Genomic DNA, 17,531 nt, shown 5'->3' with positions numbered 1-17,531 from the left:
CGGCGCTACGTCCGGTGTTAGCCATGGCTCTGGTGTCAGACACTTACGGAATGGGCCAAGTTGTTACACCGTGAGTTGGGGAATGAGCAAGTCTCCCCAGTATAGGTGGATCTGGCAGACCAGTTGGTGCATGGGCTTAAGTATGTCAGTGATGCGGCTCTAGATACGGTCCCGTTGCTTTCAAGGGTCTCGGTGTCGGCTGTAGTTCTGCGCCGGCTGATTTGGCTCAAATGTTGGTCGGTGGACCAGACATCTAAGAAAGCCTTGGCGGAGTTGCCCTTCTGGGGGGGTGGCTGTTTGGTGCCTCTTTGGATGACATTATTAAGGACATCACTGGGGGGGAAGACTACTTCTCTCCCACAGTCCAGGAAGGGTAAGGAGCCCCAGCGTAAACAGGGTCCCTCTTCTTCGTTTTATTCGTCCGCCCGTTTTGGCGGTTAAGCATTACCAGTCCAACAAGGTTCCCGCAGATGGACAAAGACGCCCTTGGCATCGCAAACCAAACAAGCCTGTGGACAAGTCCGCAGCCGCGTGAAAGGTCACCCCCGCCTGACTTATGGGTGGGTGGTCGCCTTCGGGAGTTTGCAGACCGGTGGACTTCTTTCCGACCGGTGGATCTAAGAACTGATTTTGTCAGGATACAAGATAGTTTCTTTTTTTTGTCCGCCAGACAAGTCTTTACACTCCAATCTTCATCTCCTCCCGTCAGGAGGCCTTGTTTGGCGAGGTACAGGACTTGCTACTGTGGGGGGGTAATAGTTCCTGTACCAGCCTCCGAAGGATTTCGGGGATTCTACTCCAATCTGTTTGTAGTTCCAAAGAAAGAGGGGGTTCGTCCGGTCTTGGATCTCAAGGTCCTCAATTGTTTTGTGAGGGTGCGGAGCTTCAGGATGGAATCTGTCCGTTCTGTGGTGGCGGCGCTACATCAGGGGGATCTCCTGGCCTCCTTGGACATCAACGCAGATTCCTGCGTTTCGCGGTCGGGGACGTGCACTATCAATTTGTGGCGCTTCCTTTTGGCCTGGCATCAGCGCTGAGGGTCTTTACCAAGGTGCTGGCTCCGGTTCTGGCATTGCTGAGACAGCGAGGGATCGCGATCGTGGGTTACTCGGACGATCTCCTCCTGAGAGCAGCCTCCGCTTCAGAATTGAGAGAGGATGCGGCGATCACCATGCAGACCCTTCGAGAGTTTGTCTGGGTGTTGAATCTCCAGAAGTCTGTTTTTCTGACCCAACGCCTGGAGTACTTGTGGTTGATTCTGGACTCCTCAAAGGCAAGGGTCTTTCTTCCTTCCAGCAAGCAACAGACTCTTTGTTCCGCGGTGCTGTTACTGATATCACTCAAGTGGTCATTGCTACGTTTTTGCATGCGTGTTCTGGGCGTCATGGTGGCCACTTTCGAGGCAATTCCGTACGTTCAATTTCACACTCGGGTCCTGCAGACGGTGATCCAGATGGGACAAATCTCTGACATCCCTGGATTGTCAAATCCAGGTGAACCATCTAGCCAATGCTTCGCTTCTTTGGTGGCTAAGGTCCCCGGCTCTTTGGTCGTTTCTTCCTCACCATTGGACGATGATCACGACAGATGCTAGCCTGACTGGCTGGGGAGGGATTTTGGGTCTTCATTCGGCCCAGAGCCGAAGGGGCGCCGGAAGAATCTCACCTGTTGATCAACGTTCTGGAGCTGCGGGCGATCAGGCTGTGCCTCTCCAAGTGGTGCAGGGTCGCTCAGTCAGGATCCAGTCGGACAATGCCACGGCGGTGGCTTACGTCAATCATCAGGGGGACGAGGAGCTCAGCGGCACTGGAGGTCTCTCACATTCTGCAGTGGGCAGAGCGGCACGTGTCGGCTCTGTCAGCCGTTTACATTCCAGGCGTAGAAAACTAGCAGGCGGATTATCTCAGCCGCCAGTTGCTGGACAAGGGGAGTGGTCCCTGCATCCGGAAGTGTTTAGTCTCATTTGCCGGCGATGGGGCACACCGGACATGGATCTCCTGGCCTCTCGTCTCAATCAGAAGGTGCAGAGATTTGTGGCCAGAACAAGGGATCCTTGGGCAGACACGTCAGATGCGCTGGTGGCTCCATGGGGGCATTATCAACTCATTTATGTCTTTTCCCCCCTCTCAGGATTCTTCCTCGTCTGCTGCGGAGGATAGAGGCCGAGGGGATTTGTCGCCCTGCTTTTTGGTTTGTGCACTCTAGATTTTTAACCAAGGCGTTTGCTCTGGTATTGGTTCTGCTAAACTCTTGGTGGATTCTTGTACCTAATTTTCTACTGAAGGACCAGTCTTCCTCACCAATATCTGCAAAACTATACAAACGCCGCAGAGTTTTGGGTGGATTCTCAAGCAATATCTGTCAGTCGTGTTTTGGAGTCAAACAAGACTTTGTCTAGGGTCTTCCTGCTTAGTATAAGCTTCTTTTTTTCACTCCTCGAGCTTCTAGGCTCGGAAGTGGCCCTCGGTTTGTGCCTGTATGAGGGACTTGAGTCTCATGGTTACCTCCTTCTGTGCTGTACACCCAATTTTACTCCAGAATCTCCTTAGTGGTTGTTTTAAACCTGGCACTGAACTGGAGAAGCCCTTTTCGCCTCAGTCATGAAAGGTTCAGATGAAGTCGGAGGAGGTTTGCCTTCTCAGCATTCTCAAACTCTGGATAATTTGACCTTCGATGCTGAACTTCTCTTCTGCAGGGACACTTGATTAGAATCCAGTCAAACAATGCTTTGGCCGTGGCCTACCTCATCAAGGAGGTATCAGGAGTTGCACCTTTCTGAAAGTAGTAAACTTGCTCTGCTTAGGCAGAACATCACATTACAGCCTTATATGCCATTCACATTCCCAGAGTGCATAATTGTCAGACTGACTTTCTCAGTCGTCAGCTTCTGGATCCCTCCATTTGGAAGTTTTTCAATCCCTTTTTCGCAAATTGGGAAGGCTGATGCATATCTCCTGGAGTCCAGATTCAGCAATACATTGGGTTTATCGCCAGGTCTTGACCTTTTTTTTTTTTTTCTAAGGACCAGTGTTCCATCCTGCTTCTTGGTCTATAAATATTAAACACCAAGCAGCTAGGATATTGGTTAAAGAGGAAGTAAACTCTGAGGTTTTTCCCCCTCCTTATTTTCTTCCCTGCATAGTAAAGGCATAATATGCTAGTATGCATCGCATACTAGCACATTATGAAACACTGGCCGGAAGCCGTGTGACGTCACTCCTGCGCATGTGCGCAGGAGCCGCCGGTCACGGCACACTCCTACTGAAACGGCATGAGCAGCCGTTCCTTCACAGCATTTAGGAGTTATTTACTGTATACTGCGCTAATTTCCTCAGCGCAGTATACAGTAAATATCTCCTAAATGGCGCACATTTAGGTACAAATCCTAAAGGAAGGTATACAACCTCTTTAAGTGCATGTTCATGCACCCATACTGCACATAGTTTTATGCAAAGTGGTGTTTTTATCGTGTGGGACTTGTAGGGTACTATAAAACTGCAATGTATGTTTTCAGTGCTTGAAAATTTGCCCTTTGATGTTAAACATTGTATTCTTTCTTTTTCAATGTAGAAGTTGGACAAACAAACATGTGGGTGTCTGCAAGTGCAAATTCAGCTTTCCTTGAACCTCTAAAAGTGGTCTGGGCCAAATGTAGCGGTTATCCTTCTTATCCAGCATTGGTAAGAACAAGTAACATGCTCTTCCCTTAGTAGTATTGGGCACACGTTTCATGAAATAGAATTTAAGTGATATTAAAACCTCTCTTAAAAAAAAAACACGTTATACTCGCCTGCTCTGTGTAATGGTTTTGCATGGAGCAGCCCCAAACCTCCCCTTCGGTGGTGCTCCTGGCCCCTCCCTTTTGCCGAGTGCCCCCCATAGCAAGCCACTTGCAATGGGGGCACCAGGGCAGGCTTGCTCCCAAGCTGTGGCTCTGCGTGTCCATTCACAAACAGAGCTGTGGTTCGGCCCCACCTCCTCTCTCTCCTAATTGGCTCAGTGGCTGTAATTGGCAGGGTCCTGCTGTTTTAGCCAGTGAGGAGGCAGAGTGCTGGGGCACTCGTGCACATTGCTGGATCGAGATGGGGCTCGGTTAAGTATTGGAGCTGGGTGGGGGGGGTGGTGCACAGAGGTTTTTTTTACCTTAGAATGCATGAAGGTAAAAAACTTAAGCCTTTAGAACCACTTTAAAGCGGAGTTCCACCCATAAATTGAAATTTTGCTTTAAGTACTGGTGACCCCCTAAAATGCCGGGGGGAGGGGGGCACCCAGTTTTGACGCGCACCAAGCTCCCACTTCCTCCCCTGGCGTCAGAAGGAAGTTCACCTCTCCCTCCTCAATCCCTGCAATCTTCTTGGACACGTCACAGGGCCCAGAAGATTACCCGGCCTTTTACAACGCACAGTGTGCGCCTAGCTGTGAAGCCACAGCCGGGCGCCCACGGTTACAATGTCACCGTCGGGGGGGCTGGGCGAGGCTTTGTGCACCTGCATCGCTGGACCATGGGACAGGTGAGCGTGTGTTTATTAAAAGTCAGCAGCTACACTTTTTGTAACTGCTGACTTTTTTAAATGAGTGAAACTCTGCTTTACATTACCCTGGTATAGCTGCAATAACAATATATAATGTGTTTGAAAGTATTGAGGCTGCATGCACATCTGAGTGTTTTCGTTTTCAGGCAGAAAGTGGTGCATTTTTACCGTGTTTTTTTGCACGGGTCAAAAGGTCACCAATGTAAAAAGCAGAAAAAAACACCTGTAATCTGCCAAAAAAGAAGCTCATGTACTTTTTTGAGCTTCAGGCATTTTGCTTCAGGCTCCAAAACACTCAGATGTTAACAAGGGCCATTTAAATGAATGGGATTTTGCTTGCTGGGCATCTTTTTCTGGCGAGCTGAAAATGCTCAGGTGTGACTGCAGCCTTAAGCATATGTCCAGTCAAAACTTTTTTCTTCGTTTTAGAGTGGAGAAGGAGAAAAGCCCCCCCTCCCAACCTGGTTTTTACTGCTCTTGAGCTGCATTAGAAAGATTTACCCTCATCTCCTGTCCCGCTGACATTTTACCAAACTGAACATGAGGGGAACTCTTCAACCGCAACATATAAGCTCATGTCAGCCTTTTAATTCTGTCTTTGTCCCTGTTGCAGAGTTTTTCTGGATTCCTGTTTGGTAAAATCATTTTCAGCAGGACAGCAAGTGAGCTTTTGACCGTCTGTAACAGAGCCCCAGGTAGCATTACAGGGGTTGTAATCCTTCCCCACTTAAAACTGGAAGCAAGTTTTTGGCTTGATACTTGATTTTGCATTTGACACGCACACCGGAATGTTGAGTGTGATGCACCTTGCTTAAATTGATAAAATAAATCTAACACGTATTGCTTTAGGATTGTATTGCATATATCTAAAGTTGTCCTTATGAAGCATTGAAAAGCGTAGTCTTTTCGTTGGGATATGTTGGCTACAACAAATTTTGTATAGTAAGTAAAGACAAATTCATATTAAAAGATGTCACATGGAATTTGTTGGAAGGACTGTAAAGGGAAATCTACGGTCACAGCATATGCTTTCATATTATAACTACAGCATTGTAATAGCAATACACACAGTAGTCCTTTTGGACAATCCAGTATAAGCTTACTTGAAAAATGTCCTTTCATGTTATGATTTCTGCCTGTCTGCTGGCCATCTCTTTCCACAACTTCTTGTATTCCCTTTATGCTTTGCAGCTTCTCCACTGCTATTTGCTTTAGATTTCTAAGGGCTACATATCCCATGGTACCTTGCTGCCTGCAGTGATTCCTGTCCTGACTCAGGCTCAGTGAATTCTGACACAGCAGTGCCCATCAATGGTGCATAGTGAAGACTTTTCACAGAATTCAAGGAAATGTCTGCAGAGTTTCACAAAATAAATGAACAAAATTTTCAGGATAATTTAGATGAACCCCTTTACGCCTAGGGTAAAACAAATCTTAACCACTTCCGGACCGTCGCACGCTGATATATATCCTTTGACGGGGGATATTGTTATGGCAGCAGCTAGCTGCCATAAACCTGGTATCCTTTTGTTCGGCCAGCGGTCTGGTTTCTGATAAGAGTGGTCCCTGCGGCGGATTCGCCGCAAGATCACTTTTATCAGCTGAGGGAGAGGGGCCCCCCTCCCGCCGCACTCCGCTGCCCACCAGATCCGTCGGTAACAGCGGAGGCGATCAGATCTTCACCCTGGCTGGGCATGGAGATGAGTGAGGGAAAGATGCCCCCCTCCCGTTTCCAGAGCAATGCAGGGCAGAAGCAACGTCAAAATGTCACTTCCTCCCACAGCTCTTAAAGGGCCATTTTTTTTTTTTTTTATGACTTTTTTTTTAATTGCATTTAAGTGTAAATATGAGATCTGAGATCTCTTTGACCCCAGATCTCATATTTTTTTTCTATTACAAGCTTTTATTTCTATTACAAGGGATGTTTACAATTTTTTATTTTTTTTTAAAAACAGTGTAAAAATAAAAGGTAAAATAAGAAAAAAAACCTTTTTTTAAACGCACCCCATCCCGCCGAGCTCGCATGCAGACATGCGTAGCGCCTGCATATGAAAACGGTGTTCAAACCACACATGTGAGGTATCGCCATGATCGTTAGAGGGAGAGCAATAATTCTAGCCCTAGACCTCCTTTGTAACTTAAAACATGCAACCTGTACAATTTTTTTTTTTTTTTTTCCTCCCTATGGAGATTTTAAAGGGTAAAAGTTTGTCGCTATTCCACTAGCGGGCGCAATTCTGAAGCGTGACATGTTGGGTATCCATTTACTCGGCGTAAAATTCTTTCACATTATAAACAAAATTTGGACTAACTTTACTGTTGTCTTATTTTTTAATTCAAAAAAGTGTATTTTTTCCCAAAAAAGTGCGCTTGTAAGACTGCTGCGCAAATACTGTGTGACAGAAAGCATTGCAACGACCCCCATTTTATTCTCTAGGGTGTTAGAAAAAAATGTATTATGTTTGGGGGTTCTAAGTAATTTTCTAGCAGAAAAAACTGTTTAACTTGTAAACAACACATCTCAAAGAGTCTTTAGGTGCGAATTTGGGGGGGTTCTTGTCCTACCTTACACTGACACTAATTTAATTACTGTCAAATATACTTACCCTGACCTTTGACCCTTACTTGACCCAAACACTAACCCTGGCACTGACCTAGATCAAACCCTATTTTTTTTTTTCTGCAGGTAAGAGATACAATGTATGTTTCCTCTCCATTTACAGATGGCAAAAAAACAGGGACAGGCTTCAGTGTCTGATCACTGTGGTAGCCAATCAGAGACTACCACAGCTATCAGGTGACCTGGTATTGGGGAAAAAAGGGGCCCAGGACTCTCGAGACCCTGGTGTCTGTGCTGGGAGCGCGCTGTGCGGCCTCACAGAAAAAAGACCAGTGCAGTGGGGCCGCTTATGTGTTACGTCGGCAGGAAGGGGTTAATCGGGTAAAAGTTTTAATATGGTTTCAATTAATAGGGGTAGGCTAGAAATTGAAATACAATGTTGAAATATAGGATTTTACATTTTGACCATAGATACTTTTTAATTCTGGGAATTTGACTACTAGGTTAGTGCTTGTGGAGTAGTTTTTCATATTTCATGTACATGGTACTAATGGCAAAAATAATGTAATCTAATCCCCTCCACACCGATCGCTTGATGAAAATCTGGCTGTCCAATAAACGAAAGCGCACTATATAATACGATTATACAATTCCCTTTAGAGCTACCATCAGCTATTTCGTACAAAGGCCTGTAAGACTGGGTACAGATTGTATATAGTTTTGCCAAATCTAAAGGAGATTGTACAATCAGACTTTATAGTTTATGGCTACCTTTTAGACTGTTATTTTATTGCTCAAAAGAAGAAAAAGAAAGCTGTCTCTTTTTTTGGTTTGATTTGTGGAGACAGTACACAAGAGCTACTGATAAGTCAATAAAGTTAATATTATTGAGTTTACACATTTTTTGTGAGTGCATGCACTTTGACTTGTTATAGGTATAAGCATTAAACAGCCTGCTGAAATTATAATTATGGAACTTTTTAAAAATTGGGTTGCAATTTTTGGGGCATTCCTGTTTTGTGTTTGTTTTGTAGCTTCAAAGATGTTCTCTCTTCTTTTAGATAATAGACCCCAAAATGCCACGTGTTGGTTGCCATCATAATGGTGTTGCTATACCAATTCCACCAATGGATGTTTTAAAAACGGGAGAACAGATGCAAACAAGAGCTGAAGAAAAGTTGTTTTTGGTTCTTTTCTTTGATACTAAAAGAAGCTGGTAAGAACTTGCATTAATAAATTTCTCTTTATCACACTTTGCATTTACGTTTTGCAATGTATATGTATAGCCAATTTTTTATTACATTGTAGAACTACAGCTGTTTCACTTTGCTATTGTGTGTATTGTAATGTGTACTATTAAAGCTTCTGGAACCCAAAAACAGATGCCCAAATAGCGACCCATTTCTTATAATTTTCATTGCAACTAGTTGCTAACTTATTGCTCTGAAGGATGATCTCACTAACCAAAGTGCAGGGGAGAACAATGAGTGGCTGCAGACTGGTTGCATCGAAGAATGTTCTGGTTACAGGCTACCAGGTTGTAGAGGCACACTCAACAGCACCTACATTGATGCCACTTTAAGATTATTTCAATCCTACATCACAGGACAACTTCAGTAATCCTTGCGCCAAGGCTATGGCTGCCTTTTGTGATTGGACACTGGCAAAAAAAGACAGGAAGTCCTCTCTCAGGCATAACCAATACCCTGCCTGAAAGTCTTCAGTTTTTGTTTTTTTTGCCAGTGTCTGAAGGTGATGATTATTATTGACCAGCTCTCTGGGGAATTTTACCATATTGTCAACAATTCTAATAGGAATCAGATGAGTAGTGCTTGGACCCCACATCAGGCAGAGAATGGATGAAACGCGGGGACAGTATGTAATGTTGCTGACCGTCACTGGATGCTGTGTTCACAGAACCCTGGTGCTTCCTATATAGAGAGTCCTGGCGATGGCCATTTTCTTCCCCTTCATGGTTTTCACAGGTTGCGTGGCATTCAGGGCATCATCTTGAGCAGAAGGGATGATCTAGTCAGCACTCCAGGGCAATAGACAGTGCACCAACTACATAGCGGTGGACCAGTAATCCCTCAAGGTCATGTAAGCTCCCCCTGGGTTGGTGGTGGAGGTGGGGGGGGGGGCAAATAAGGGTAATTTGCAGGGGTAACCAGCACACTGGTGCTTTTGCACAGTATTCTTTCAGCTGATAAATGGATTGATACATAGCTCAGGTCGCTGTACAGACTATCAGCAGGCCTCATGTCTCAAAAAAGGAAGGGAGCAAGAGAAACTGGGGGAAGGGGTCCTAAATACTGCTGACAGGTAGGAACGAACCTGGATGCAGCCTCCCTGGTACATTTCTACCTGGGACTCCAGCTCCTGGTGGCTCTGACTCTCTTTTCCCATATTGGGTACTTCTGCTACCTTGATGGCACCTTCCTCCGGTTCCTTTATTTACAAGGAGGATTTATTGTCTGTTAAATGGGATGCTTCAACAGATTTCTAGAATCCTGGCTGGGTCGGACATTCAAGGTTGCAAATGTAGGCACTCCCCCTCTCCTCCCCACTCCTTGGTAAGGGAGGACGATGCCACTTTCAGAGTAGTCTTCTCAGAAGGTTCAGCCTTTTTTATGATGGCAGCCCCTGTCTCAACATCCTGTCTTTGCTCGCCTTAAGGACATTTAGTATGTGGACTTTGGTTTACTGTGACAAGGTGTTAATGCCACCAAAGATATTTGAACAGCAATACGCAGTGAAAAGAGAATTCACAAAAAAAGTTGCTATCGGTTGAGTCTGCAATCTGTTATCTCAGCAACAATCTTACTAGTTTCATAATGTGCCTGTTTTTAATGATGCTTATGATAAGACTAGAATCCTTGGTAAAGGCTTCCTTTGCCGCAACAGGGCAAAACATCTATCTATGTTGATTTGGGTGCTTGACTACTGGATTTCCCTTGGACCCTGTGTTTTTACAGTGGATATCCTCAAGGATTTCATCCAGCAGATTTCTTGTTTGGGCCTTTTATCTGCACATCCTCAGGATTCTGGCTGAAGTATTTGCAGAAAAATCCCTTGCACTGAGGATGCAAGTAGAATCTCTGCGCTGAGGGCTCCCTCAATTTCATTGTTGCATGCGAGTCTTGGGAAAGATGGTTGCCTTATTCAAGGCAGTTTTTGCTTGCCCAGTTTCATTCCGGACCTTTTTACGACTGAATATTTTACATGCTTTGGACAGGATACATCATTCCTTGGACTCCCTGATGGCTTTACATCAGTCTTGATTCTCTGAACCAGTGGATGTCTTCCCAAGTGCTGGAGATGGGTAAAGACTTTTCTTGCCATCTCTTGGACAGTGTTGACGGCGTACACCATGTCAGGCTGGGGGAAGTCCTGGGTCATCTTTTGGTGAAGGGTATCTGGTCTCTGCAGGAGTGGCGGCTGACCAACTTTCTAGGTTTGTGGGTGAGCCACTTTGCCTTCCTGCACTGATCAATGAAACTGCAAGGTCCCCGTGTTCGACAATGCTGCAGCTGTGGCATACATAAAATGTCAAGGAGGCTGTGTTCCTGTTGGATATATTAGCTGATCTCACAACCTTATGGTTTAAAGAGAAGGGATCCACCCCATTTTCAGGTGTCAGCTCATTTTACCAGGAGCTTTGGAACGTCCTGGATCTTTCAGCCATCAAGCCACTGTATTTCTCAGTACTATGGGGTGGATATTAGAGCCACTGGGGATGCTTCTTTTGGTTGCAGTGTTTGGAGGACTGCTACATGAGGTTTTCTCCTCTGGTTGGCCTCTTGTTTGGAGCTTGTTGCAAACCCCTCATTTTAAGTGCTTTGAGGCATCCCTGGTGTAGCAATTACTGACACTGCTCCCTGATGTATACTAAAGAGAATTTTTTTTTTACTTGCCCGTAAAAGCCATTTCTTGGAGTACATCATGGAACAGATATCCCTCCCTTCTGTTTTTTGGTTTATGGCCTGTCACAAAGCTGAAGCCTTTCTGGCAGGGGAGGGGTTATGCCTGGGAGAGGAGTTCCTGTCTTTTTCCTGCCAGTGTCCAATCACCTGTACGTGGCGCATATCCTAATTTAATGATTAATGGAGCTGTTTTTTGTTGCCAGCCACAGGTTTGCTTTAAGCTTGCCACATGTTACATCTGATTTATGTGCAATTTCTATTAGATTTGCCAACAACTATGTAGTGTGAGGGTTTGCCTAAATAATTCACTCCATTGATGGCTAATTTGTTATGCCCTTGCACTACATAGGTTTTGGGAAAATCTATAGGAGATTGTAAATGCTTGTGGCAAACTTTAGGAAGAGCATTGACGTGCTATATTTGATCTTTATATTGGCATCAATGTCACTTTTCTCCTGAGACTTTGTAAGACTCAGTGCTGGGATGAGGAGCTTTTATTACCTCAGTTGGTCCACTATATGCTATAAATGATTAAATGATGTTGGCATTACAGTATTCTCCTTGGAGCTATTTTGCTGGGCCCTTCATTCAGCTATCTTAGCATCTGACCAGCAAAAAAGCCCAGCACTACATGCTTTACTCATGGTATTCTGACTCTCCTGGATTAGCTGGATAGATGGAAAGGGGTGGGAGACTAGTGATGACTAGTTCCACATTCCCTTCACCTGTATTGAATGAACCGAAGTTCAAATGAAGGACTGCACCAACCACTTCCTCTGACACCAAATGCCTAAGGATCATAGAAAATCATGAAATACCGCAAGGTTTATTTAATAAAAATGTATACAGATCTACTCGCATAAATCCAGAAAGTGCTTTTCCTATCCAGATAAAATACCGCCACTAGTACTGGCTCCAGCTGCCGACTGATGTCAGCTCATGCTCTGCCCCAACGCACGTTTCCTCCGAAAGGACGTTCTCAAGGGGATCGGCTGAGTGTGTTGACGAAGATTTCTTATAAATACAATTTAGGCCTGTAAATGCCGCCTCCAGATTCAAGTTTCTGATTCACATTAAATCAGTTAAAAATATTTTATTATTTGCATAGGTATTACTCAAAAGGCACCCACTTAAGGATCCCATGCAAAAAATCCATAACATTTGTCAACCAAAAACAACAAATAATTCCCATAGGTTCTGTGCTCCCCCTACTGGGTAAAAATAGATACCACTAGCTCCAAAAACTTGAATGGGAGACCACATTTAACATGCTATATAATTACTCTTAGGAAATATTGAGATTAAATAAATTAAAATAAAATTGTATATGAATATACTAGAGGACTATAAAAAGGAAAACAACTTTTCTTAAACCTTATTAACTGTTAATGAATTTTTTCCCAAACAAATTAATACATAAGGGATATAAGACTTGAGGTCAAAAATCCATTAGTTTTTTTTTTTTTGGCCTGGAAACACCTCATGTTTTATCCCCCCACACCCCCACCCCCAAATGTGATTCAAACCCAATTACATCCGAACTAGGGGGATCCTTATGTCGTAACGCATAGTGTTTGGAAAGGCTATGTCCTGGGAAACCTTTTTTGATGGTTATATGTTCCCTAACTCTCTAGTTTGTAAAGCATGTGTGATCCTTCCCACATATTTCCTGTATGGGCACCGAAGCAAATAGACCACATGTGTGGTAGCACAAGTGATGCCGTGCATGATGTCATGCAATTTTTTTTTTGTTTAACTTCCGATGTGAATGTTTTAGTTTTACAGCAATTCTTCTCTGTGCATGTGCATACTATACATTTTTTACAGGGAAAAAACCCCTTCAAATCTCCAAACATGTTCAATTTACAAGGAATATCTACTACATTAGGGGCAATATAATGTGGCAAGCTACAAAAGACCACATGTATGAAAGGATGCACAACATGTGTATCTGTATGATACAGACTTTGCGGGTGCCACTCGCCCAGAGAACACACTAATCACTCATAATTCCCACTAATGACAAAGTGTGCAGTGTCAATATGAACTCACTGGCTCTTCATACATATTTTTAATATTGAATTTTTACACCAGGTATGTTGGGCTCCTATATTTGCTAACCTTGATATGCTTTGATGTCCTGTGTGTGTGTGTGTGTAATATATATATACATACATATCTTTTATCTGAATATCATTACCTCCTGTATCTTGACCATTGATCCTTTTGACCATACGGGTTATGTGTGATATATTTTTCTACATATACTCTGACTGTTATGCGATATCTGATAGTGTCTTTTTGCAATTTTAGAATGTATTTTGAACATTAAATTTTCTGAACCCTTGGCCCCTGAAGAAGGTATAAGACCATCTGATACCGGAAACGCGTTGGGCATTCACATTGCATGCGTTTTTTCATAATACATTGGTTTGTCTTATGTAGCACATGTTGTGCATCCTTTCATACATGTGGTCTTTTGTATTTGTATTTTAACTCATTGTATTAAAGATTTACGTTTTATAATTTTTGAGTTGGTGGTCCATTTAAAGTCCCAATTAGGGGGGACTAATTGGGGGCATGTCTATTCAAAGGGATGGGACCACCATACTCTATATGAGATGATGGGAATCTTTCTTATTTATATTGGATAGAATAGGTGGCGGAAAAAGCCCATTGATAAATATTCTGTTGTTCCTCAGTTTTATCCTGTAACAAAGTATTCCTATCAAGAGTAGAAATCTCAATTTCTTTATTTTAATACACTCTCTTGCTACCCCTTCACTATAAATCTATTTTTTAACACATTAGCTTGTTCAAAAATGTGAGTGCTTGTAGCCTCCCTGGCGGTTTTCCCGAGTGTGGCTCGGGGTTAAAAATCAGGACCATTAGCGGTAACCCCGAGCCACACTTGGGATTACATCGCAGGATCCTGGTGTGGCATTACTTACCTTGTCCCCAGGATCCTGCGATGTCCCCCCGCAGTGTCCGTGGGCTCCGTTCTCTGCCCGAAGCCTCTGTGTGCCAGGCTCCGTTCCCTGCGAGCGTCGCGACGCACGGGGGCGGAGCCTGGCGGCAAATTCAAAAAAATGTCAAAATCATAACACATACAGTACTGTAATCTTACAGATTACAGTACTGTATGAAATCATTTCACATCCCTTTTGTCCCCAGTGCTTTGGCCAATGCCCTGCATGCAGTTTTATGTGATATATACTGTTCTTTCTGCCTGGAAACTGGAGATTGTCCATAGCAACCAAAAAGTGTCCCTTTACGTCAAAAATGGCTTTAGACCAGCTAGAAAACAGCGATAGTAAATTAGAACACTTGCAGAATTGAGCGATAGTGAATCGTGGGGAAATTTATTTTATTACTATTTATTTTTATTTTTTTTAATTATTTATTTTTATTTATTATATTATAATTTATGTTTTTGTGTTTCAAACTTTATCATACTCGGGATATCTACTAGACTCTTGGTGGACAGATTTAGGTGTGTTATTGCTAAGAATTACAGACCTACAATATAAAACGCCAAATTTCCATGCAAAATAATGGTACCGCTTTCAGCACCTAAAATCCGAAATAATCATACCACCAGGGAGGTTAAAACCGTTCCTTTTAATGCACATGAACTGCCCTTTGGGTATACCCTGCAACTAGGCAGGGTGGTAACAACTAGCGGTCGATATGTAACCATTTTTATATTTGATACATTTTTTTTGTACACAAAGTATTCTCTTCTTAGAAGATAGTGGGATCTCTAAAAATTCACTGGCACTTCCCTCATAAGACCACTTAATTCCTAAAAAAAATTGTTATTAAGGGACTCCATGAATAAGTGCAGATTCCTTGGATCCATGCCAAACCATAAGAGAATCCTCAATCTTTTCCAGATTAAGATCACAGATCGCCTTATGAATGGCACTCTCCTCCCAGTGGGCCATAAACAAGTTGGCCACACTGGGAGCAAACTTGCCGCCCGTCTTTTTTGTAAGTAGTACTGTTCGTTTTGCCCAAAATAACGATTTAAACAATTTCATAAGCTCCCCAATCTTCTCTGGTTTCTGCATAGTGTACCATCCTTCTCCAGATAATCTACTGCTTTTTAGACCTTTTATAATGTGGGATAATGGTGTACAATGATGACACATCCACAGTCACCAACAAACATTCATTATCTAATACCTTGAGGGTGTCTTTTAGTATCCTTCAGATAGGCTGGTGTATTATGAAGGAAACCAATCGATGTACAGTACTTCACTGCTCTAGACATTTGGGAATCAATCCCACTAATTATAGGGGGTCCTGGTGGATGTTCAAGAGATTTAGGAATCTTAGGAAGTCAATAAATCACTGACATTCTTGGTGCAGAGGGAACTAAATACTGTCTTTCCTTCTTGGATAGAATACCTTTCTTATATGCTTATGGAAATTGAACATGTTTGGGGATTTGAAGGGATTTTTTTCCCTGTAAAAAAAAAATGTATAGTATGCAGATACATGGGGAGAAATTGCTGTAAAATGAACATTCACATCGGAAGTTAAACAAAAAATCATATGACCTTATGCATGGCACCACTTGTGCTACCACACACGTGGTCTATCTGCCCATGCAGGAAACAATATGTGGGGTGGACCACACGTGCTTTACAAACTAGAGTTAGGGAACATATAACTAACATCAAAAAGGGTTTCCCAGGATATAGCCTTTCAAAACACTATACGACAGAAGGATCCCTCTAGTTTGGTTGTAATTGGGATTGATCAATTTGAATCACATTGTAGGGGGCAAATAAAACACAAGGTATTTCCAGGCTATAAACTAAATCAATTTTTGACCTCAAGTCTTCTATCCCTTTTGGATTAAATGTTGGGACTTGAATAGTTTCATTAATAACCGTTAATGTTTAAGAGAGTTTTTTCTTTTTTCTTTTTATGGTCCTCTAGTATATACATATACATTTATTTTAAATTATTTCATTTTAATTTCATCTCGATATTTCTTAAGATTAATTGTATATTATGTTAAATGTGGTCTCCTATTCAAGTTTTTGGAGCCAGTAGTATATATTTTTACCCAATAGTGGGGGGCACACAACCTACGGGAATTATTCCTTTTCTTTGGTTGACAAAAGTTACTTTACTTTTTGCATGGGATCCTTGAGTGAGTGCCTTTTTAGTAATACCTATTCAAATCTGGAAAGAGTTTTAATTGTTTTAACCACTTGACCTCCGGTAGATTTAACCCCCCCATTGACCAGGCCATTTTGTTGCGATACGGCACTGTGTTATTTAAACTGACAATTGCACAGTCGTGCAATACTGTACCCAAACAAAATGATGTCCTTTTTTTTCCTACAAATAGAGCTTTCTTTTTGGTGGTATTTGATCACTACTGCATGTGTGGTTTGTTTATTTTTTTTAGCGCTATAAACAAAAGAGATTAAAAAAACAATTTTTTTTTAACTTTAGGCCAATATATATTCTGCTACATGTTTTTGGTAAAAAATCCCATTAAGCGTATATTGATTGGTTTGCGCAAAAGTTATAGCGTCTACTAACTATGGAATATATATTGGCATTTTTATTATTTTTTTTTTTTTTACTAGTAATGGTGTCGATCAGTGACTTATAGCGATATATTATATATTATTATTATATTGCGGAGGACGTTTGGACACTGCCACTTTTTTTTGGAAACCAGTGACACATATACAGTGATCAGTGCTAAAATATGCACTGTCACTGTATTAATGACGCTGGCTGGGAAGAAGTTAAACATCTAGGGCAATCAAAGGGTTAAATGTGTGCGTAGTCCCGCTGACAGAACAGGGCTCTGCCTTGTTTACATAGGCAGGGCTCTGTCCTGTGTAAATTCATGACGATCGCCGGATGCCGGTGGTAATCCACTGGCTGGCACCTGCTAATCGACATCTGCTTTGTTTAATCACAGCACGGCTGGGTGTAGCCGGTGGCACGCACCCGCTGGGAAGTGTCAGATCACGCACCTATTATGTGATTTGGCGCAGCTGAGCTGCCGTAGATCTGTTATACGGTCGGCAAGCGGTTAATGTAAAGGAGAAATTTTAATTTGGAGGCGTCATTTACAGGCTTAAGATTGTATTTATGAGATCTTCGCCATCACACTCAGCCGATCCCCTTGAATGCCCTTTCGGGAAAAACTTATGTCGGGGTGGAGCCTGTGCTGATGTCATCCACCAGCTGGAGTCAGTACTAGCAGCGGATATTTACTTTAATATGAAAAGTGCTTTGTTTCTGGATTCAAGTGAGTAGATCTGTATATGTTTTTATTAAATAAAACTTGCGGTATTTCACTATTGAGATTGTCATCTTTTCTATGATCCTTTGGCTTTTGGTGTTTGAAAGGAAGTGATTGGTGTGGTCCTTCATTTGGCTAATAAAATTCTCTCTGCCCGTGATCCATGCTACAAGATCCTGATATCCTTGAAATGCTTATGAGACCACCTATAAGTTGGGGTCTCATTTGCTGGT

The 17,531-nt window shown here is 42.8% G+C and overlaps 1 protein-coding gene across 2 annotated transcripts in view; it reads left to right on the top strand.

Moving 5' to 3' along the window:
• The window catches only part of BRD1 (bromodomain containing 1), a 106,161-nt gene that overhangs the window by 85,097 nt on the left and 3,533 nt on the right, over positions 1 to 17,531 (top strand). For both annotated transcript variants that reach the window (XM_073619722.1, XM_073619721.1), the window contains exons 11-12: positions 3,571 to 3,680; positions 8,154 to 8,308. In XM_073619722.1, coding sequence (XP_073475823.1) covers positions 3,571 to 3,680; positions 8,154 to 8,308 — 265 coding nt within the window. The remainder of the gene's footprint in view (positions 1 to 3,570; positions 3,681 to 8,153; positions 8,309 to 17,531) is intronic.

Source organism: Aquarana catesbeiana, linkage group LG03 (genome assembly GCF_042186555.1).
Source record: "Aquarana catesbeiana isolate 2022-GZ linkage group LG03, ASM4218655v1, whole genome shotgun sequence".
Lineage (NCBI taxonomy): Eukaryota > Metazoa > Chordata > Amphibia > Anura > Ranidae > Aquarana > Aquarana catesbeiana.
Note: the sequence above shows the minus strand (reverse complement) of the source record. Positions and strands in the feature narration are given on the sequence as shown.